Source organism: Danio rerio, chromosome 6 (genome assembly GCF_049306965.1).
Source record: "Danio rerio strain Tuebingen ecotype United States chromosome 6, GRCz12tu, whole genome shotgun sequence".
Taxonomy (NCBI): Eukaryota; Metazoa; Chordata; class Actinopteri; order Cypriniformes; family Danionidae; genus Danio; species Danio rerio.
Window position 1 is genome coordinate 61,149,289 of NC_133181.1, and position 23,979 is coordinate 61,173,267.

At 36.1% G+C, this 23,979-nt stretch overlaps 1 protein-coding gene across 9 annotated transcripts in view; it reads left to right on the top strand.

Moving 5' to 3' along the window:
* Positions 1–23,979, top strand: part of ralgapb (Ral GTPase activating protein non-catalytic subunit beta) — a 115,776-nt gene that overhangs the window by 74,751 nt on the left and 17,046 nt on the right. For 6 of the 9 annotated variants that reach the window (XM_021477328.3, XM_009302762.5, XM_021477330.3 and 3 more), the window contains 10 exons: positions 3,902–4,049; positions 5,787–5,851; positions 8,886–9,024; positions 12,020–12,153; positions 13,846–14,028; positions 15,220–15,371; positions 18,347–18,534; positions 18,909–19,012; positions 21,275–21,430; positions 23,450–23,659. In XM_021477328.3, coding sequence (XP_021333003.1) covers positions 3,902–4,049; positions 5,787–5,851; positions 8,886–9,024; positions 12,020–12,153; positions 13,846–14,028; positions 15,220–15,371; positions 18,347–18,534; positions 18,909–19,012; positions 21,275–21,430; positions 23,450–23,659 — 1,479 coding nt within the window. The remainder of the gene's footprint in view (positions 1–3,901; positions 4,050–5,786; positions 5,852–8,885; positions 9,025–12,019; positions 12,154–13,845; positions 14,029–15,219; positions 15,372–18,346; positions 18,535–18,908; positions 19,013–21,274; positions 21,431–23,449; positions 23,660–23,979) is intronic. The other 3 variants (XM_009302763.5, XM_073954780.1, XM_009302766.5) reach the window with 1 other exon arrangement.

Below are 23,979 nucleotides of genomic sequence, written 5' to 3' on the forward strand. Positions count from 1 at the left end.
TGAACGTGATCATGCGTGTTGAATCTGAGGGGAGTCGCTCCAGTATGGAAGGCCGTTGGGGCCAAAACATCTGCAGCGCATTGTGTGATACTCCTAGTCTTAGCTACTGGATGAATGTAAAGGAGGATTAAGCTAAATTGTTTCTACGCTATAACTAATGTTCTTAACTCACAGCAATAAAACTTTACAATGAGTGCAACAGTTTGTATTCTATAGTTTACTATTATAATTTTCCATTTTCCAGATCTGCAATTCCTGTATTTTGGCATTTTTTTGCAGTCCACTCAGAATCCAACATGGAAATCAATGTTTTCTTTATTGGCATTGATTGTTTTGAAATTTAAATGTCATTAACATGCCTGTGTTTTAATTTCTGTAATAAATATGGCTGTCAAGCCACGATCTTGATGGTTTATTGTGGGTATGTTGTTTACATGAAGAAATCTGTGTTACAAGTTAAACAAAAATTCTATTAAACAATTATATTTCTTATTTTAATTCTAATAAACAATTATATTTTGAATTTAAATAGTTTTTGTCTTGCGTTTACATTAATTTTACATTTAAATAGGCAAAATTACAAGTTTCAGTATTTTAAATGCGGCTAATTGCGATTAATTTTTTTAAAAGGTGCGATTAATTAGTTAAATTTTTTTTATCGATTGACAGCACTAATATAAGGGGTGTAACGGTTCACAAAAATCACGGTTTGGTTCGATACGACACAGTGGTGTCAGGGTTCGGTATGTTTTGATACAGCAAAAAAATGTAAAAAGACAGAGGATTTCTCTGATTTAAATTTTTTTTATGTATTAAAACTGACGTTATAAAAGTATGATCCTGTTTCTTTTTTCTTTTACTTTAAACAGTAATAAAGCTATACTTCCACAGTTTCTGCTAAGCAGCAAATTAAACAAATCCTTCTTTATACTCTAAACCAAAAAGCTTCCTTTAAATAAATCAATGTAATATTGTAGTAGTTAAACAAACAAACAAAAAAAAAAAACAATTTAGTTTTATAATGGAATTTTAATTTATTTTTTAAGTATTTATTTTCAGAAAGATGAGTGTCCACCTTTTCCTCAGACAGCACAGATCTGCTTGATTTGACTGTCACCTGCCATTTCAGTGCATCTAAAAGCCGGAATTATCTGACTGATATGGACTTATGAAGGAATAATGTAACGGGGCTCGATTACATTCAACATTTTCTTAAAATCGAAATTTCCACTACCGATTAAGATCTAACGGGGATCGAAATTAACTTTTTTTCTTGGTAGCACCCGTGGTCCTAACTTCAAAAATGCCTGACAAAATTTAGTCGCACCCACCAAAAATGATGAGCACCGTTACTACACGTTTTACATTAATTCATATTATTAAGCTGAAGTCAAAATTATTCACCCACCTATGAATTTATTCTCTTTTTCCAATGTTTTCCAAATGATGTTGAACAGATTCAAGAATTTTTCACAGTATTTCCTATATTATTTGTTCTTCTGGAGAAAGTCTTATTTGTTTTATTTCTGCTAGAAAGAGAGAAAAAAAGCAGTTTTTAATTGTTTTAATCCCATTTTAGGCTCAATATTATTAGCCCCCTTAAGCAATATTAGTTTTGGATTGTCTACAGAACAAACCACTGTTATACAATGACTTGCCTAATTACACTAACTTTACCCTAATTACCCTAGTTAAGCCTTTAAATGCCACTATAAGCTAAACACTAATCATTTTCATTTGTCAAAATATTTATATTTATTTAATACCTTTTTCTTATAGCACTGTTTTCCCACATTAAATAAATACTGTAGTCATTTAGAGTAAATACTATAGTAAAGTACTTAAATTAATATGTTGTGGTATGGAAACACAACAACAGTACTATAAACAAATGACCCAGTACTGCAGTATTCTACAACTATAGGGTATATTGTACTACAAACCACCAGTTTACTATAGTAAAGTATAATATAGTATTTAACACAGTTTATCAGTTCACCAATGTTATTACTACAGTATGCTGGAGCATTCATTAATAAAGGGTTGTAAATACTATATACAGAGTATAAGATGCTTTACAATATTATTGCTCAAAAACACTCATACTTACTGTAAATTACTATAGTATTTTTTCATGTGGGATATAGGGCTGGGCGATTTTTCGATTAATTCAAATTTACGTTTTGACGACGATTTAATTCTATATTAAATCGAGAATCGCAATTTTTTAAATTTTTTTTTTTTTTAATTTAATTATTTTTTAAATATATATTTAATACATTATATTGGCACCAATGCGCTTTGGTTCACTCTCTGTATGAAGCAGGAAGCACACCAGAAGCACCTCTCGGCGACGCGACGCGCACGCAGTTCATTTTTCAGCTTCTGTGCGCTTCTGGTGTGTGATAGTTTAAACTGTCATGTGCGCGCCATGTAAAGTGCGACCTGCTTGACTGCCTGTTAAAGCGTGAAGTCATGAAGGATTTCGCTTGTTGCATTAGTTGGAGTCATCGTCTGTGTGGATTGTCAAGACATTCCCTCATCAAGTCGATAAACTCGATCTCAACATGTATGAAGGACGTAAAAGCCTGCCATGTGAAAAACCACGCCGATCTTTAGGTTTGAATACGAGTAGAAGTGAGGGACTGTAGCAGTGAAAATGAAAGTACCGGCCCCATGACGTCATTTAGCGGACCTAGTTGAAAACCAGACAGATCAGGCAGCATAATACAGAGAGTGGAGCAAAGCGCGTCAAATGATCGATATTTAAAAGGGGAAAAAAGAAAAATAGATTCAATATATTATTTTATATTAGACACACATCTGGTGCTTGTATTTGCTCCTGCTATAAGTCCACAACTTCACACACTGGGTTAAATTAGGCTTTACAGTTTCCATGTTCAGTCCTTTTCTTCCGCTGTATCTTTTTAAGAAAAAGGCAGCAGCAATACAACCTGCCATTCAATCAGAAGACAAAGTCAAAGCCGAGCTGACAGCCAATCTTTCCTAGGCTCAGCAAAACTTGCAAAAAATGCCTCTGTATTCCTGCAACTGCAATATTTACACAAATACTTCTTATTCAAATCTTCAGCAACGCTATTTAACTCGTGAATTTGTTTTACATTTATTCACACCTTGACCGATTATTGTATGACATGGCCATTAAAAATACAATGTTCCTTAACCAGATGGGTTTTCAAGTTACTTATAAAGAGAATGTTACTTCAGTCATGTTGTTGTAATGTTTTGAGAAGACTAGTAACACAATAAAAAAAAAATAATAATCGAAATCGTGAATTGGTCAAACTTTATAAAAAACCTAGATTTTTTTTTTTTTTGCCAAATCGCCCAGCCCTAGTGGGATAGCATGTTTTGTCCATTGCTATGGTGTTTTTTGTGTCATTTTATTCCTTTTTTACTGACAATTTAATATATTTAAGCAAAATGATATAAGAATATGCAATATGTATAATATAAAACTTAATAATAATATGTATAAGTAGCACTTCTTGTGTGTAATGCCTCTTCTTGTTGAATCACTGAATGTTTCAGAAGTGTTAATGCAGAATAACAGAGACAGCGCGCAGAAGTATAAATGCACAGCTACTTGATGCAGAAGTATAAACCAGGCTTTAATGTAAATAAAAAAAATACAGTTTATAAATATAAAGGAGCACAAGATGTTTTGAATGAAAATGAATGAAAGTAAATGAGACAGGAAGAAAAATAAGGTGGATGGATCATGAAAATTTTTGTCAGATAAGTCAGAGTTTGATATTTGGTTTTCAAATGGAAACCCAGGGTAAAACGCTTCAGATGTGGGGGTGTTATCCGTTCATCTTCCTGATTTCTCTCTGAGCACATAACTGAATTGGCTGTGTTTTTCTAATTGAATCTCCAGGTTCTGTTGGAAGGGAAATTCAGCAATGATGACAACTCTCTCCACGACAAGGCGGTCACCTTCCTCTCCCTGAAGCTGCGATTGGTCAATATTCTGATCGGCGCCCTGCAAACAGAGACAGACCCGATCAATACACAGATGATACTGGGTATTCAATATGTGCATTTACTGGTTTGTCAAGGGAAATACAATGAAAGAAAGAGTTTAGGCTCTGAAACATGCTTCGTCAGTGAAAATCTATAAACATATTAAGCAAACTGTTATTATTATTTATATTTATAAAACTATTATTCTTTATAAACTCCATATTTTGTAGAACTCCATTGTTCAAGGTTAACTATATTGCTATTTTATAAGTTAAATAATAATAATAAATAGTAAAGGAATAGAAATTATTATTATTATTATTATTATTATTATTATTATTATTATTATTATTATTATTATTTTTAGATACGTACCTTAAATGATTTGTTTAACAATGTTAAACTGATATCTTATAATGATTTGAAAAAAAGGTTTAAATTAGAAGGACAAGATCATTTTTTGGAAATACTTACAAATCAGACATTGTATTGAAATAAGGGCCCCCAAAATACAGAATAGAAATATGTTGGAAAAATTGTATAAATTCCCAAAACAGCTTCAAAAAGTTTCTACGTTTTACGAAATTATGTTGTCTTTTATCAGGAGTTTGTTCACATTGCCGTGCTGCTGTGTTCGCCTAAATCCTAATAATAAATAATAAATAGCCTACTGATAAAGTAAGTGTTACAACCTCTTTGATGTTAGTCTAGGGTAAAAGTAATAACATTTAAGAGGTGTGGTACCTTTACAAGATGATGGGTGAAAACAAAAGACACAATCAACAAAACTGCCAACAAAAGTGATTTAATGTACAAAAAAGTGAAATCAGAATAATGCCCAAATATATATACACTCAGAAAAATATTTACAATAATAAAGTAACAAATTAAACAAAGTATCAAACAAAATTAGGTCAACTCAAGAGTAAGGGGACGCCAGTGAAGCCAAATCAAAGAAATAAATATAACAAAACAATTCTAACTCATAAGCCAAACCCTTACCTCACTAGAACATGAAAAGAAAAAGAAAAGAAAAATCTTCAGCGCCGTAAACTTACCTATTCTGACCTAAAAACAAAACAAATACATAAGCGGCATTCACTTTCTTACCTGGTGTTTTAAACAATGGATTGACTACGTGTATGTAAGATGGAAGTCGTACGACATCTTCCCTGCCCGCCTTACTCTGAGGACAAAGTCAACTCTCAATAATCTGTGTTAGGTTTGAGCAGGTAAGAGTTGTGCCAAAGTAACAAACAAACAATCGAATATAAATGTACAGAAATCACAATCTCGTTCAAAAATGGGCAGAAAATATACTAAATAATTTTATACAAACGAAAGTTAAGCAAATTTAACGAATACCAAAATCATGTCGGCAAAAATACACAAAAACGGGATCAAAGGAAAAGCGCGCTGTCATCCGCTCTCCCTGGCGTCCTTATATGTGACAGCGCCACGTCACCCAATAATGAGTGACTGGTCTCCTGACTAATCAGATTCCGCGAAGGCGGACCTAAAGGATATGACAGGTAGAGATGGGGAGAGAGAAAGAGAGGGAGAGAGAAAAAGAAAGAGGGAACGGGACGCAAAAATTCCACCAATATACGGCAACCGTTACAGTAAGTTATATAACAATCATATGATAATCTTTAATATTTTTTTTGTTATGTGTGCTGTATTATTATGTAACCACATACCAATTAAATACCAACTATACCAACAAATTAAAGCAATGGTTATGCACATTCAGTTCTGGCAGTTGTGGATAATAACTGCATGTGTGTTTCTTCCCACAGCGGCGATGCTGAATATCGTGCAGGATTCTGCTCTGCTGGAGTCTGTTGGTGCTCAGGCTGAAGTGGTACGACTTTTACTGTCCCACATGAACTAATATCAGTTTAGACAGAGAACCTGACCTACATTTGAAGTGTCGGCAGGATGGTACATGATAAAGACAGATCATTAGCCACGTTTCCATCCACCTATGTTTATGCACAATTTGGGATATGGAAATGCTAAGATGAGTAGGATAAACGGTAACACTTTATAATAACTGCACATTATGAACCATTTATTAAGCATTAGCAAATAGTGAATTCATTATCTGTTAAGCATTAACTCTACATTAATAAGCGTTAGTAAGCAGTTTATAACTGCAGCTACAAATGCTGTATTCTTGACTTACAATCATATTTAAAATGTGTTTAATAATTGTACTTTCATACTTAGTTAACAATTTATTTTTCATTACTACATTAAGTATCGCATTATTTACAAACCATTTGTGTTTAAGAGTAGTTGAGGGTTTTTAGGATCATTCAGAATGAGTTAGTAAATGATTAATAAACTATTAAAATCAACGTTTATATGTCTTATTATTCAGGCATATATTAATGGTTACTATGTATGTTAATAAATGCTTTATTAACTCAACTTCATCTAGTTTTGTGACCTAATCTAAAGTGAGGACTATTCATGCTTTATAAATCCCTTATAAATGACAAATAAAGGCTCAGTTAAATTCTAAACAGGAAAAATGACATTATTCATACCTATTAGTTTAAAGATACACAAATGAAACTGTACTTCAAATGAAAAATAAATCTTTGCAACCTGATCTAAAATAAAATCAATTTAGAGTTTAAACATTGCATCTTATTATATTGTTAAATTATTATATTGTTGTTTTATCCAGTTGGATGTCGTATTTTGACACTCAGGTTATTCAGCAATGTTTAAACTTTACAGTAATTTTACTTTTTAGATGTGATTGCAAAGATTATTCTTCATTTAATTCTGAGCCTTTATTTGTCATTTATAAGGGATTTATAAAGCATGAATAGTCCTCACTTTAGATTAGGTCACAAAACTGCATGAAGTTGAGTTAATTAGGCATTTACTAACATATTAGTTAACTATTAGTATATGCCTGAATAATAAAATATACAAATGTTGATTTCAATAGTTTATTAATCATTTACTAACTCATTTTGAATGATCCTAAACACCCTCAACTACTCTTAAATACAACTGGATTGCAGAGTTAATGCTTAAAAGGTCACGAAACACCAAAACACATGTGTTGAGCTGTTGACAGTCGTATATGTGTCCCACACTGCTAAAAACACTATTAGGACACCTATATTTTTTTGCGTTATTTCAAGCAAATTCGTACTTCCGGTTTGAAACGAATATTTGAAGCTGCGTCACGGTCATGACATAATAGCGTGTATTCCAGCGTCTGTGCCAGAGTGAGTCTTATTACGTCTAACAGTGTGCTGCATTAATGCATGAGTAAGGCTTGGTTCAAACCAATCAGCGCGCTCTATTGTGCAACTTCATTAATATTCATTACTGTCAGAGTGTAGACGGCAGAGACGCCACGTTGTGTTGGCAAAACAAGCGTGAAGTGTTGCTTTTATAGTTTGCTGCAGTTCAGTTTTGTTTTCATTTTCTCTCTGTGAGAGCTCAGACTCACGTGTGGATTAACAGTGTACGCGACGCTCGACAACAATAACTTACGTGTCTAAGGAGGAACATTGTTTACCTGAGAGCTGTTCTCATCTGCAAACGCTGAGATCTGGATTCGCTTGTAGTCTCCTCTTAATAAAGACGCGGCTCTAGTTGCTGGTGATTGTCCTGTCTCTACAGATTTGGTAAGTGAGCGAGCAGTGCTCTTTGTTTATTCAGTTCGTATTTTATTCATATCAAACAAACTATTGCACCGAGTGTAAACATGTTAGCACTAACAGTTACAACCAAACTATAACCTCGTGTTGGATTTTGTAACCGGAATAACACACGCGGCTTTCTGACGCTACCTGCCGTGTGCATCTAAGTTTCCAGGAAATGCTGAGTTTTTTTTCTCTCATTCGCCGTGCGGTATCAAACATTGCATGAAAAATACACGCTTAGGGCAGATCCTCGAATCAAATATCTCGTTTGTCGGGAGGGACATGAATGAATTCCCTGAATGAAAGAGCCAAACTGCAGTTAAAGTCCACCATTTAATAATTTGCCAAATAATTCGACTACAGATGTCCATGTAAACACAGTCACTTTCTCCCCTGTGTGTGTGTGTGTGTGTGTTTTGACTCTGAAAGTCAGCGCGTGCCCAAATAGACACTCCCACACCAAGCCTCTGTTCTTCCTCCGACACTCCCCCCTAAACAGAGCTGGACACGCCCACTTTTCTGACTTTTTCCAAAGTAGAGGTGTGAAAACACCCTGCTGAAACGAGGGGGTTTCATGGCCCTTTAACAGATAATGAGTTCACTATTTGCTAATGCTTAATAAATGATTTATAGTGTGTAGTTATTATAAAGTGCTACCGGATAAACTACTTGTATTACTTTTAGGCAACCCGGTGGTGCAGTGGTTAGCACTGATGCATCACTGCAAGAATGTTGCTGGTTCAAGTCCCGGCTAGGCATTTCTGTGTGGAGTTTTCATGTTCTCCCCCTGTTGGCGTGGATTTCCTTCGCCAACTATTCCAGCATATGTTTTCTGCAGCGGATGCATCCCATTACTGGGAAACAACCATTCACACACACACACACACACACTAATACACTCTGGGCAATTTAGCTTAATCAATTCCCCTATAGCGCATGTGTTTGGACCGGAGCACCCGTAGGAAACCCATGCTTACAAGGGGAGAACATGCAAACTCCACACAGAAATGCCAACTGACCCAGCCAGGACTCGAACCAGCAACCTTGCTGTGAGGCCATGGTGCTGACCGCTGAGCCACCCTGCCGCTCCAGCTTTATTCACTACTGTTTTATTCGATATTTCAGTTTGTGCCTTGGCTTTGTCTTATTTGCATTGGATGGAAGCACAGCTAATGCTGCAGTGTGTGTGTGTGTGTGTGTGTGTGTGTGTTGTGTGTGCAGGGCAGTGTGGATGGCAGCCATTCTCTGGCTAAGAGTCACAGTCGTAATAACAGTGGCATCAGCAATGCTAGCGCAGGCAGTTCAGAAGCCACCACTCCAGACAGCGAACGCCCGGCACAGGCCCTGCTGAGAGACTACGGTAAGCACAGAGGGACATCAGACACTCGTGCGTTTTATCTGCATTAAAGCATTTCTCTGTTTAACTCCGCTTTAATAAGTGGCTTTGTATGAAAGCATCTGCTAATGCATAAATCTAAATGCTTAGGAAAATGATTTGAAAAGCTTGTCAGAGATCTGAGCCGGTTAATTATTGTAGTAATGACAAGATTCATTAGCAGAGATGCCAAAATGACTCCAAATGATCCTGTTTATTTGACGTTATGCTCTCATACAGAGTGTGCGGTGGTTTATTTAAATATGGCTTTTATTTTATTTGTATATTTACAGTATCAGAACTAGGGTTGTAACAATATACCGGTATGACTGTCTACCATGATTTGAACGTGCACGATTATCATACCATGAACAATTGCATATCAACGGTTTTAACCCTTAAAGACCGAGACAGCTAAAAATAAGTATTGCTCTTAATTGTTTAATAACTTTTAATCCGCTGATCCGATTCATACAATTCAAAGATTGGCATAAAGAAGAGAATCTCAGCTTTCCAGTGCTGTATCACATAACATTCGCGGACTTTCAGAGGCTGTGAATCAGTGCGGTTACGTCATCAACATTTGACAACGCTGATTTGACAAAGAAATGCTCGTCACTGTGTCTCCGGACAAACCAGACATGATGCATTGATGCATTGTCCCTCCTCCATGCCCAGATTGGTTCAAACTCGCTATATCACAACCAATAAGCATAGGTTTCGCTTTTGTTTGTGGACCAACAATGAGCTTTTTGAACAACACGGAATGAGAGATAGGCATACATTTATGCACGGCTAAATAAAACGCAAAAAAAAGTTTTGCATGAAATAATTCTCATACTAAGTACTTTTGCATGCACAGCAGCACAGAAACATGACAAAACAGTGACACAGCAAAGACGAACTGCTGCTCTTGCTGTTTTCAAAAGACGCAAATGAAGATGCAGCTGTTTGTCTGCATTGCAGACAACCATATCCAAATCCATATCCACAGACAACCATATCCATGCTGGCACATAAAACCTAAGGATGTTCCATATTGAATCTAGTTTCGTTATGTAACTATTTATAGTATAGTAAATATTTATATCTATTTTTTTACTGAGGATTTGCACCATGTTTATTTGGACTTTATTTGGACTTTGACACATTATTTATTATTTTCTTATTTTTTTATTTGTTCATTGTAAGTGGTGTTGTTTATAGTAACTGAAAATATATTATTTGGAAAAAGTCAAATTTGCTTCACTGTTCTATTATTTTGTAACATTTGTAACATACCGTATACCGCAAAACCGTCAAACCGTGGTATTGTTTTAGACGATTATCATACCGTAAAAAATTCATACCGTTACAACCCTAATCAGAACATTTACGCTGCTCTTTTCCATTCACTGAAAGCAGATAGTACCACAGGGCCATCATTTACACCAAAATTTAATTTGCACAAATAATTGTTAGGATTATTATACAACTGAAATAACTAATTATTCAAGAAATAGTTCTATAAAACTATAAAAATTTGTTTAAATAAAACTAAAACTAAATAATTTTACATTTATTTTGATTAGACAAATTAAAAAATGAATTATTCTAAAATAATTCTATGAATAATCATAGTAATATTAAACGTAATGTAATAACATTAATAGTAAAACTAATAATAGTTAAAATGTCTAAATAAAAATTACAAAAGTACAGGGCTCGAAATTAACATTTTTGCTTGGTAGCACCGGTGCTCCTAACTTTAAAATTTAGGCGCATCAGCCAAAACTTAGTCTCACCCACCAATCATAAGCACCGTTACTACAAGTGTTATACAAACATATTTATTGCATTTGAAATCAACATTAATCAAACTAACTAACAAAAAAATATATATATGCATGCGTGAGGAAAATATGTCTCAAAAAAATCACAAGAAAATAGATTTTGATAACATAACTGAGTGACCAAAAGATACACGGAGCGCTCACCGGCCCTGCACACACTGCTGGACATGAATGAGTCTGATATAACTGTGCTGTTCTCACGGGTGCTGTCTGATATTGCACTGATGCTTTTGACATATACTGTACCTTATTATATGCATACGTCATGTTAATAGCCATACCAGTCTTTTCATGAGTATTGATATTAGTTTACTCAGCGCAAGCCCGTTTGCGATGGTGTACGTGGTGTTAAATTTGACATATAGCTGCCATAAAAAATTAAATAAATCCCACATTTTTGATTTAGTCTAGTCTAATATTAAAGCATTATTAAAGTGCATCCCAGTCTTGTGACATAATGCATCTCTGCATGTTTGTAGAAGTTGCATGAAATCGATATTTCGAAGCTGTCGATCTGTGCATCATGTTTAAATGTGTTTAACCAGTGCTCTTCTATATGGACCCTTTTCACGAGACTGTTATGATGAGGTTATATCTTTAATCCTTGAATTTATTTGGATTTTTTTTACGTATAAACATTTATATGTATTCATTTGTGTATGCATTACATTCAAATTACAATAAACTAACTAGCCCCTGTGTGAGGTGTTTGTAATGCAGCGTTTATGAGAGCAGGACAGTAAATCTGACATTATTCTCTCTTCTTTCTGCAGTTATCAGTCTCACACTATTGTTTTCCTCCTTCTGAAAGTCTTGATAACACCATTATGGAGTTTATTGGTCATTATTTCAGCAAATAGGATTGTAAATAAATGATTTGCTGTACTTTCCCATTTACTGCGCTAAGTTTACCAACTATGTGCTCATGTGCTGCTGGGAAACACACAAATGTGAAAAGGCTCCATATGAAATGCTTGTTGTTTATTTTAAAAGCATGCCGTCAGATGAAGCCTAACGCGGCCTGCTGTTATGATCTCAGTGTCTGTGTTCATGTGTATGGTGGATCATCACATGTCTCTGTGCCTGGCTTGCGTCTGTGTGTGTGTTACTAACCCGCTGTGTATGGCGTGCTGTGTGTTATATCCCAGCTCTCCACACAGACACTGCGGCCGGGCTGTTGATCCGCAGCATTCACCTGCTCACCCAGAGACTCAACTCTCAGTGGAGACTCGACATGAGCATCTCTCTGGCGGCGCTCGAGCTGCTCGCGGGACTCGCCAAGGTACACACACACATATATACATACATGCATGCACACATACACTTATACCCACTCACCCAAATACACACTTACAGTACACACACACATACAGTATATACAAATATATACATACATATACACTTACACACACATATACATACATATGCACACACATTTAAATGCACAAATGTACATACACACACACCCATAAACATATATGCAGACACACACTTACAAATGCATAGAGTTGAAGTTAGAGTTTTTAGACCCCCTGAAATTTTTCTCTTTGCCATGATGACAGCACATAATATTAGACTAGATATTCTTCAAGACACTAGTATTCAGCTTAAAGTGACATTTAAAGGGTTAATTAGGTTAATTAGGGTAAAGTTAGGGTAATTACGCAAGTCATTGTGTAACAGGTAACATTGTAGACAATCCAAAATAATCATTTCTTAAGGGGGCTAATAATATTGACCTTAAAACGGCTTTAAAAAAATGTTTAAACTGCTTTTATTCTAGCCGAAATAAAACAAACAAGGCTTTCTCTAGAAGAAATAATATTATCAGACATACTGTGAAAATGTCCTTGCTCTGTTAAACATCATTTGGGAAATATTTAAAAAGGAAAAAATACAAAGGGGGGCTAATAATTCTGACTTCAACTGTAACATACACATAATTGCATGTAAACACATATACACTGTATATACGTACATATACACAATATATAAACTAATACAATATTAAGTCGTCATCATGGCGAAGACAACAGAAATTAGTTATTAAAACCATTGTCTAAACAAATCACTTGGAAATTATTTTTTTAAAGAATCTAAATTTCACAGGAGGGTGAATACTTTTGCATTCAACTGTACACTGTAGAAAAAATTAAATTACAGAAATTGATCAGAAATTTTAATTAAAGAAAATTTCTGTAATTTAACATTTGTTATTTTACAGTAAATTTCTGTAATTTAACACTGCACTGCAAAAAATGCTTCTCTTGCTTAGATTTTTTGTCTTGTTTCTAGTCTAAATATCTAAAAATTGCTAAATCAAGAAGAATTTTCTAGACAAGCAAAACACATTGTCTCGTTTTGAGAAATATTAAGTGAGTTTTACCTTAAAATAAGCAAAATAATCTGCCAATGGGGTCAGCAAAATAATCTTGTTTTTTTTGATGTAAGATCATTTTGCTTTCCCCATTGGCAGATTATTTTGCTTATTTTTTATATTTATATTAAATCCCGCTTTTTAAATGTATTGATCTATTTTAAATTTGCCAATTGTTTTGACCCCTGTCATTCCTTTCTCTTTATTATTTAATTACATTATTATTTTATTTTAATATTAACATACTATTTTATTATTTAATTTTTCCCTTAATTACTTTTTAGATTTATTAATTTATTGATTTCCTCTCCTATGTGACATTAAAATAACAATACATTTTTTGTTATTTATTGGCTTGAGTTTTTAATATTTGATGAAGTTAAAATAAAAATAAAAAAGTAATTAAATATTTTATAGTATTTTCAGCTTTAATCCATGTGCATCCAGAATGTTTAGGTTTTTTTTTAAATGTTTGATGCTTCTCTAGTATTTAACAATATTACTGTATTTTTGATCAAATAAGCACATAAATCCTTGGCAAGCAGAAGATCTGGTTTTAATAGCAAGAGATTGTGTTTGTTGGTTTTATTTGTTCAGGTGAAGGTGAGCGTGGAGTCGTCTGACCGCAAGCGTGCCGTCAGCTCGGTCTGCAGTTATATTGTGTATCAATGCAGTCGTCCAGCTCCGCTTCATTCCAGAGATCTGCACTCCATGATCGTCGCTGCTTTCCACTGTCTGTGTGTGTGGCTTACTGAACACCCCGACATGCTCAATGAGAAGGTACGTCTCTGTCTAATCTCTTAAACTACAACTTACAACCACACAATAAAGAAAACAGTGTTCATTTGTGAACAGACATGGGCTGGTATAAGATTCTGAAAGTTTAAAAAAAAAATTATTTATATATATATATATATATATATATATATGATTACTGCTCTAAAATATGTTTTTGTTAATGTCTGGGTAAAAAAACAACTGTTTTTCCATTTTAGGGACTATTTACTGTCATTTTTGATCAATTTAAAGTCTTGGTTGGGAAAAATTGTTAATTTCTTGTATAAAAGTAGCTGTGAACCTTTTCGTTGCAGTTTATTATAGCAAAAATAAATGCAAAGTCATAGCAAAAATAAATGCACATGTCGAAAAAAATTACTTGACTATTTAAAGTAGATTTTTACTGGGGGGTTGTTTGTTTTTACAGCAGTACTTGAAATAATAATTTATTAAAGAATTTTAAATATTAAAAAGTTTAAACATCTTTCTAGCTGATGTGTCAATGTCAGGATCAAAAGTAATTAAAGATGAAAAATTCTATATTCATTCATTCATTTTCCTTCGGCTTAGTCCCTAATTTATCAGGGGTCACCACAGCGGAATGAACCGCCAACTATTCCGGCATATGTTTTACCCTTCCAGCTGCAACCCAGTTCTGGGAAGCATCCATACACACTCCCATTCACACACACACACACGGCCAATTAAGTTCCTCTATATCGCATGTGTTTGAACTGTGTTGGAAACCGGAGCACCCGGAGGAAACCCACACCAACACAGGGAGAACATGCAAACTCCACACAGAAACGCCAACTGACCCAGCCAGGACTCGAACCAGTAACCTTCTTGCTGTGAGGCGACAGTGCTAACCACTGAGCCACCATTTTGCCCCAAAATTATATATAGTCTGTGTAAATATATATATATATATATATATATATATATATATATATATATATATATATATATATATGTATGTATATGTATGTATGTATGTATGTATGTATATATATATATGTATGTATGTATGTATGTATGTATGTATATGTATATATATATATATATATATATATATATATATATATATATATATATATTTCTTGTGTGTTTTTGTCAACTGTAAGTCTATCCAATATGTAATCTCATTTAATGATGCCAGTCTTGTTTAAAACACATTTGTATTGTGTCTTTAAGGATTGTCTGATTGAAGTGTTGGAGATCGTGGAGCTCGGCATCTCCGGCAGCAAGTCCAAAACAGGCGAACAGGAAGTGAAGTATAAAGGAGACAAAGAGCACAACCCTGCATCTATGAGGGTCAAAGATGCCGCAGAGGCCACGCTATCATGGTAAAGTCTTTTATAAACCAGCTCTGAATGCCTTTACTATAGAAATCATTTACTATAGTAATTTATAGTCAACCACTAATAATCCATTTCAAAACCTTTTTTATTTAACATTGAAGTTTTTCATTGCAAAGAGATACGATTCACAATAGCTGTTAGACATTTTTACAGCAAATTCTCCTAATTAAATTCCCTAATCGAGAAAAAAGCTACCAAAGCAACACATCTCTTTACATGATCTTCCGTTAATGCAACAATTATTTATAGAAGTAAAAGGGATTAGTGTTTAGACCTGTAGAAGTCTAAAATTTCCCTCATAATGAGCTTAAGTGAAGTTTATTCATAAACTGATTTCGAGAGGATCACGTGCTTATGATTGACACGGCTGGCCCCGAGTCAAGCTAATGTACGAACCACCAATCAGACTACTCCTAATAACCAAACACCTTACCTTTAGTCATCTTCGTCTTGAAGAATCCCCCCTTCCACCCCTTCGCCTCCTCCTTTGTCTACAGGGCAGCACGGCGGCCCAGTGGCTAGCACTGCAGCCTCACAGCAAAATGCCTCCGCTTCGGGCATCTACCCAAACGGTCAGCATTTTCGTGCGGAGTTCATGTTCTCCCCGTGCTTGCGTGGGTTTTCCCCGGGTCCTCCGGTTTCCTCCCACACTCCCAAAAACATGACACTTAATTAAATTGACTAATCAAAATTAGCACCAAATTTGATTTAATTCTATCAGCAACGCATCACCTTAGCAACCCTCACGCAGCAGTAAGGGGGGGGTTCTCGAGATCTACCCGAGCTCAAACTCCCCTCTCGCCCTGCAACGGGAGGGAGCCCCGGGCTCGAGGCTCTCATGAGCTCGGGGCTCTCTCCCGGGACAGCATGCCAAACTAGCTTATTACCAATCATCAGCTAAGTGTGAACTCTTGAAAGGGTCATGAAACACCAAAACACATGTGTTTAGATGTTGACGGGTCAAATATGTGTCTCATCCTGCTATAAACACTATTACGACACGTATATCTCACTAACAAGTGAAAATTGGTTGTTTTTGCGTTATTTCAAGCATATTTGTTCTTTCAGTTTGGAACTAATTTTTAAAGCTGCGTCACGCCGATTAGATCCTTGCATGTATTCCAGTGTGTAAACTGGATGTCTGTACCTGGGAGTGCATCGTCTCTGAGTGTGCGGCATTCATTCATGAGTAAGACTTGGTTCAAGCTAATTAGCTCGCTCTATTGTATATGCGATGCAACTTCATTAATATGCATGATGACTTCGAAGACTGTTTTACCTGTTACAGTGTTCAGACGGCAGAGAGACGCCACGTTGTGTTGCCAAAACAAGTGGAAGAACAGGAATTTGGAGAAATGGGTCGTCAGTGTTGCTTTTATAATGTGCTGCAGTGAAGGTTTTGTTTTCATTTTCCCGCTATGAGAGCGCAGCTGGACTCACGTGTGGATTAAAGTGCACGCGACAGAAACATGTATGTAAGGAACAGGCTTTACCCAAAAGCTTTTCGCATCTGGAAATGGTGAAATCCTAATTTGCTGCTCGTCTCCTTTTAATAAAGACGCGGCTCCAGTTGGTGTTGATTGTCCTGTCTCTGCAGATTTGCTAAGTGAGCAGTTGTCTTTGTTTGTTTATTCAGATGGCAAATTTAATTTGTATCGTCAGCAGTACTCTTTCAGTGTTTAAAGGCATGCCTTACTTAAAATTATTTGAACTTTTACTAAGTTTACAGTACGTTAACATCACTACAATCTTATAGACTGAAAGATCCGCTGTAAAGGCTGCTCTCTGAGTGTAAACCTGTACACCGCAATCAAACTATTACCGTCGTGTAGGATTTTCACTGCATTTTGTGACAGGATAGTCTATACACACACGTCTTTCTGACACTACCTACCGAGTGCATCCAAGTTAGTGGGAAATGCAGAGGTTTTTTGTTTTTCTCCCATATTGTAATGTGTATTTATATAGCGCATTTATTGTGTATGGCCATACACCCAAAGTGCTTCACAATCATGAGGGGAGTCTCTTTACACCACCACCAGTGTGCAGCATCCACTTGGATGATGCGACGGCAGCCACAAGACAACGGCGCCAGTGCGCTCACCACACACCAGCTATTGGTGGAGTGAAGAGACAGTGATGGAGCCAGTTCGGTGGAAGGGGATGATTGGGGGGCCATGATCGTAAGGGCCGATTGAGGGACTTTGGCCAGGACACCGGGGTTACACCCCTGCTCTTTCACAAGAAGTGCCATGGGATTTTTAATGACCACAGAGAGTCAGGACCTCGGTTTAACGTCTCACCTGAAAGACGGCGCCCACTGACAGTGTAGTGTCCCCTTCACTTTTACCGGGGCATTAGGACTCACATAGACCACAGGTTGATCGCCCCCTGCTGGCCTCACTAACACCACTTCCAACAGCAACCTAGCTTTCCCATGTGGTCTCCCATCCAGGTACTGACCAGGCTCAGCCCTGCTTAGCTTCAGTGAGTGGCTGTTGTGGCTATATTGTTGTGCGGTATCAAATACTCCATTAAAACTACACTCTTCCAGCAGTTCCTCGCATCCAATATCTCGTTTGTCACGGGGGGCATGCATGAAGTGTTCCTGAATAAAAGTGAAAGTGCTAAAAAAGTTAAATTCGACAAATTAATAATTTGGCAAATGATTCTATCACTGATGTCTATGTAAACACAGTCACTGTCTTTCTCCCCTGCATCTGTGTGTTGTTTTGCCCATTTTAATGCAAAACCTTCCCTCTTTCCCTCCCCCGACACTCCCGCCTAAACAGAGCTGGACACACCCACTTTCTTCACCTTTTCCCCTGCTGAGACAAGAGGGGTTTCGTGACCCTTTAAAAGGGTCTTAAAAAAATCTTAAAGGGTCTTAAATTTGACTTGAAACCTGCAGAAACTCTGCTCTGTGCATGTGTCTTGATTGGTGTGTCTGTGTGTTGCAGTATAATGCAGGTTTTGGGCGCGTTCCCATCTCCCAGCGGTCCCGCATCGCCCTGCAGTCTGCTGAACGAGGACACGCTCATCAAATACTCCAGACTCACCTCCACTTCTCACAGCAACTTCAGATACTTCGTCCTGGATAACTCCGTCATCCTCGCCATGCTGGAGCAGCCGCTGGGGAACGAACAGAGTGAGGAGAACACGACGCACATTTCATTACATTACTCTTATTTCCTGTTATAGGAGCAATATGTACGATGTTTTCATTATAATATCCAAAAGCAGTGGAACGATGTTGTATATTTTGTTGACAGATGTTCTTACATTGTCTCAAAGGCAGAGAAATCAACCATGTTAACTAGCTGAACTTCCAGTGTGTCAGTGGAAATGCGCTGTTACTCTATACTACCACAATAATGAGTGTTGAATACATCCTGTAACTCCCATGATTCCACAATCAGTCACGCCATCAGCAACATAGGCCTTAGTTTGTTGTAATTACACACCCTCTAGTGGAGAAAACTACATACTGTGTTTTTAATTAGTGTGTGCGTCTGTCAACAGATCCCTGTCCGTCTGTCACCATGTTAATTAGAGGTATGTCTGGCCGACATGCATGGACTATGCAGCTTTTCCATCAGCCTCGAGGAGCAAGAGCCAATCAGAAGGTAACACATCACCTTAACTGCCAATCAGAACATAGATGGTCTTTCAGTAGCCAATCATAGGATAATTTACAACCTCAAGAGCCAATCAGAACATAGATGGTCTTTCAGTAGCCAATCATAGGATAATTTACAACCTCAAGAGCCAATCAGAACATAGATGGTCTTTCAGTTGCCAATCATAGGATAATTTACAACCTCAAGAGCCAATCAGAACATAGATGGTCTTTCAGTAGCCAATCATAGGATAAGATACAACCTCAAGAGCCAATCAGCGCATAGATGGGCTTTCAGTTGCTAATCAGAGTGAATGATACAACATTAGCAGCCAATCAGTGAACAGTTGGGTTGTTATTAGCCAATCAGAAAATAAGATACAACTTTCAGTGTCGAGCAGAGCGCAGATGGGCTTTTAGTAGCCAATCAGAAACTATGATACAACATTGACAGCCAATCGGAGAACTGATGGGCTTGTAGTTGCCAACCAAAAAATATAATACAACCTTGACAGTCAATCAGAGGACATATGCAATGTCAATAACCAATCAGAAAGTAAGATACAACATTGACAACCAATCAAAGCGCAGGTGGGTTTTCAGTAGCTAATGAGAAAGTAATATATACAGTTGACAGCCATTAAAAAAAAGTTGGGCTGTCATTAACCAATCAAAAAGTAAGATGCAAACTTGACAGCCAATCAGAGCACAGATGGGCTTTCAGTAGCCAATCAGAAAGTAAGATATGAAATTGACAGCCAATCAAAGAACAATAGGGCTCTCATTAACCGATCAAAATAGTAAGAGACAACCTTGACAGCCAATCAGAGCACTGATGAGCTTTCAGTAGCCAATCAGAAAGTAATATATAAGATTGACAGCCAATCAAAGAAAAGTTGAGCTGTCATTTACCAATCAGAAAGTAATATTCAACCTTGAAAGCCAATCAGATCACAGATGGGCTTTCAGTATCCATTCAGAAAATATGATACAACATTGACACCCAATCAGAGAACAGTTGGGCCATCAAAAAGAAAAATATAACCTTCCCATGAAAAGTTGAGCTGTCATTAACCAATCAGAAAGTAATATTCAACCTTGAAAGCCAATCAGATTACATATGCAATTTCATTAACCAATCAGAAAGTAAGACATAACCTTGACAGCCAATCAGAGAACAATTAGGCTTTTATTAACCAATAAGATACAAACTTGACAGCCAATCAGAGCACAGATGGGCTTCCAGAAAGCCAACCAGAAAGTAATATACACAGTTGACAGCCAATTAAAGAAAGGTTGGGCTGTCATTAACCAATCAAAATAGCAAGATACAACCTTGACACCCAATCAGCGCACAGATGAGCTTTCAGTAGCCAATTAGAAAGCATGATACAACATTAACAGCCAATCAGAAAACAGTTGGGCTGTAATAAACAAATCAAAAAAGCAAAATACAACCTTGACAGCCAATCAGAGCAATGATGACCTTTCAGTAGCCAATCAGAAAGTAATATATAGAATTGACAGTCAATCAAAGAACAGTTAAGCTGTTATTAATCAATCAGAAAGTAAGATACAATCTTGAAAGCCAATCAGAGCACAGATGCAGCCAATCAAAGCACAGTTGGGGTTTTATCAACCAATCAGAAAGTAATATTCAACCTTGAAAGCCAATCAGAGCACAGATGGGCTTTCAGTAGCCAATCAGAAAATATGATAAAACATTGACAGCCAATCAGAGAACAGTTAGGCCATCAAAAAGAAAGATATATTCTTGCCAGTCTGTCAGAGAACATAATCAATTTCATTAACCAATCAGAAAGTAAGATACAACCTTGACAGCCAATCAGAGCACAGATGAGCTTTCAGTATCCAATCAGAACCTGAAAAGCGGATCGATCAGTAAATCTGGAGGTAAAAACTTGGTTAATTTCCTCAGCAGAAAAATAGTAAACTACTGATATGTTATAAACTTTTTTAGGCTGTTAAAGCTTATTTATAAATATTTAATTGAACGTTGAAGCACTATTTAAACTTTTTTTTTAATATTAATCATGTTTAACAGCTGAATTTGTGGTGTAAAACTCTATCACACATGATGCAGTGCAGAAAAATAACACCAATCAGAGCAAAACATGCTAAAATATCTCTTTAGCTCCTCCCACTCTCTATACATGTACACGCATTATATGTATGGATTTAGGAACAGTTATAAACAATGCTATTATTATTATTATACATTGTCTCTCTGTTTTTGTCTGTCTTACAGCAAGTGTTTGTTCCTGAAAGTCGACCCACTCCCAAAAATGATGTTGGGATTCGGTTTAACGTCAAGCACAGGCCGTTCCCAGAAGAAGTAGATAAGATTCCCTTTGTGAAAGCCGACCTGAGCATCCCAGACCTCCATGACATTGTGGACAAAGAGGTATGAAAGCCTCAGAATGTTCTGTTATCTTGAGTGTTGTACAGATGTACTATTATATGGTGAAGCCTTCCCGCTAGACCATATCAAATCTGCAATTCACAGAAATAGCTGAAGCCAGGGTTCATTTACTTGAAACTAAAACCATTAAAAATTAAACATTTTTGTTAGCCGACACTTTTTCAAATACTGTAATTTTTTTTTTTAATGCATTAAATGTTTTAAATACATGCATACTAACGCTTTTAAGTTTTTAAAAAGTCATATAGACATATTTAGAAAAAAAATACTGAAAATATGCAAATCATTTATAATTGTAACAACATTGCAAGTATACTAAGATACCACTATGTAAAGCGTTTATAATAACTGAATTTAAAATGCATTTGATCTACTTATTCATTAATTTTTCTTGGAAACAGTTCTTAAGTAAATATGCAAACATTCATTCCTGTCATTTTCCTTCAGCTTAGTCCCTTATTTATCAGGGGTTACCACAGTGGAATGAACCACCAACTATTCAAGCATCTGTTTTACACAGCGGATACCCTTCCAGCTGCAACCCAACACTTGGAACACCCATACACTCTCATTCACACTCATACCCTACAGCCAACTTAGCTTATTCAATTCACCTGTACTGCATGTCTTTGGACTATTGGGGAAACCGGAGCACCCGGAGGAAACCCACGCCAACACTTGGAGAACATGCAAACTTCACACAGAAACACCAACTGACCCAGCTGGGGCTAAAACCAGCGACCTAATTGCTGTGAGGCGATCGTGCTACCCACTGCGCTACATATGACGCCTCTTGATCTACTTATAATACTTTTTATAATAATATTTCTGTTCATTTAAATACATTCAAATGTTACAAAGTAAAATGTGTAAACAAATGTTTCATCGGTTGTAAGCAAAATCACCACATATACAGAATTATAATACAAATCTGAAATGTCTAATTTAATATTTAGAGTGCTTTTGAGTAATTAAAACTGAATACTGTTATTATGTAAACGTATGTATGACAATAAAATACACAGTTTAAAACATAAAAGTAAATACATATTTTAACCTTGTTAAAAAGCAAAGGACTTTAGCAACAATAAAAAATATTCATTTATTCAAATTCTTTAAAGTAAACAAATATTCAAAAGTACTAGCAAATTAAAAATCCTTATAGCTAGCAATAAAAAGCATATTAATAGTGCAGCATGAAATATAAATAAGGTGGCTATCGATAATTATCTTACGTTTTTTGTGCATTTATATCGAAAACATTTTGGCATTTTATTTGTCATGCACAGCACAAATGCAGTAAAATGTTTACACGACCACTTGTGACCTTAAAATAATTACAACAACAACAACAACACAAGTAATAGTAATAACAATTAGAATCTAAATTATGGAGACTTAGAAGTTATGCAATAGAAAATAAATGTGAATATAAAATATTTAAAGACTTATACAGGGTTTATACAGTCATGGAAAACCTGGAGAAGTCATGGAAATTTGACAAAAAGAAAGTGTTTTGCAAAAGTCATGGAAAGTTGTTTAACAAAGGTCTGTCTACTTGAATATAGGTTAGTTCTTGTTACTTATTTTCTGTGGCCAAAAACATGCTCTCACATTATCTAAATCCATTTTACATAGATATAAAAATACATTTAAACTAAATAAATTGTTGCGTGTTTTACCGTGTGGTGTAATAAATTTGATTATTATTTACCACGTAGACATTCAAATTTACTTAAAAGTCTTGGAAAAGTTATGTAGTTTTAGTTAAAAATGTGTATAAACCCTGCTTATATTAGAAGATATATTAAAAATGCTTATTATTGCAATATATCATATCTTCGTATTAGTTTGGTGTTACTCTGGTGTGTCTACTTAAATAATACATAATGCATAATGTGTGTATAAAACATCTCAAGACTAAGGTTTATCAGGGGTTGCGCACACAGTGTTCTTATCAGCTGTATTCCTCTTCATTGTGTGTGTGTGTGTGTGTTTCAGCTGGAGCAGCAGCATGATAAGCTGCGAGTGGTGATGGGGAAGCAGATCGATTACGAGACCAAACTAGAGCACCATACTGAGGACCTGTGGAGGAATAAAGCCTTCCCAGACCCACTGACCGACTGTAAACCGCCAGCTCCTGCTCAGGAGTTCCAGACTGCTCGCCTTTTCCTGTCACACTTTGGCTTCCTGTCACTAGAGGCGCTCAAGGTACGAGAGTACATAGAGATATACAGTGGAGGAAATAAGTATTGAAAACGTCACAATTTTTCTCAGTTAACATATTTCTAAAGGTGTTGTTGACTTGATGTTCCCTGGATGTTGGTAACAACAAAATAAATCCATATATGCAAAGAAAACAAATCTAACTAGTTTACAAGCTCTGTGTAATAAAATGAAATGACTCAGGGAAAAAGTATTAAACACATGAAGAAAGGAAGGTGTAGAAAGACATGGAAAGCCCAGACAGCAGCTGAAATCTCTCAGTAGTTCTTCAGCAAGCCTCTGCCCTTCCTCAGTGTAAATGAATA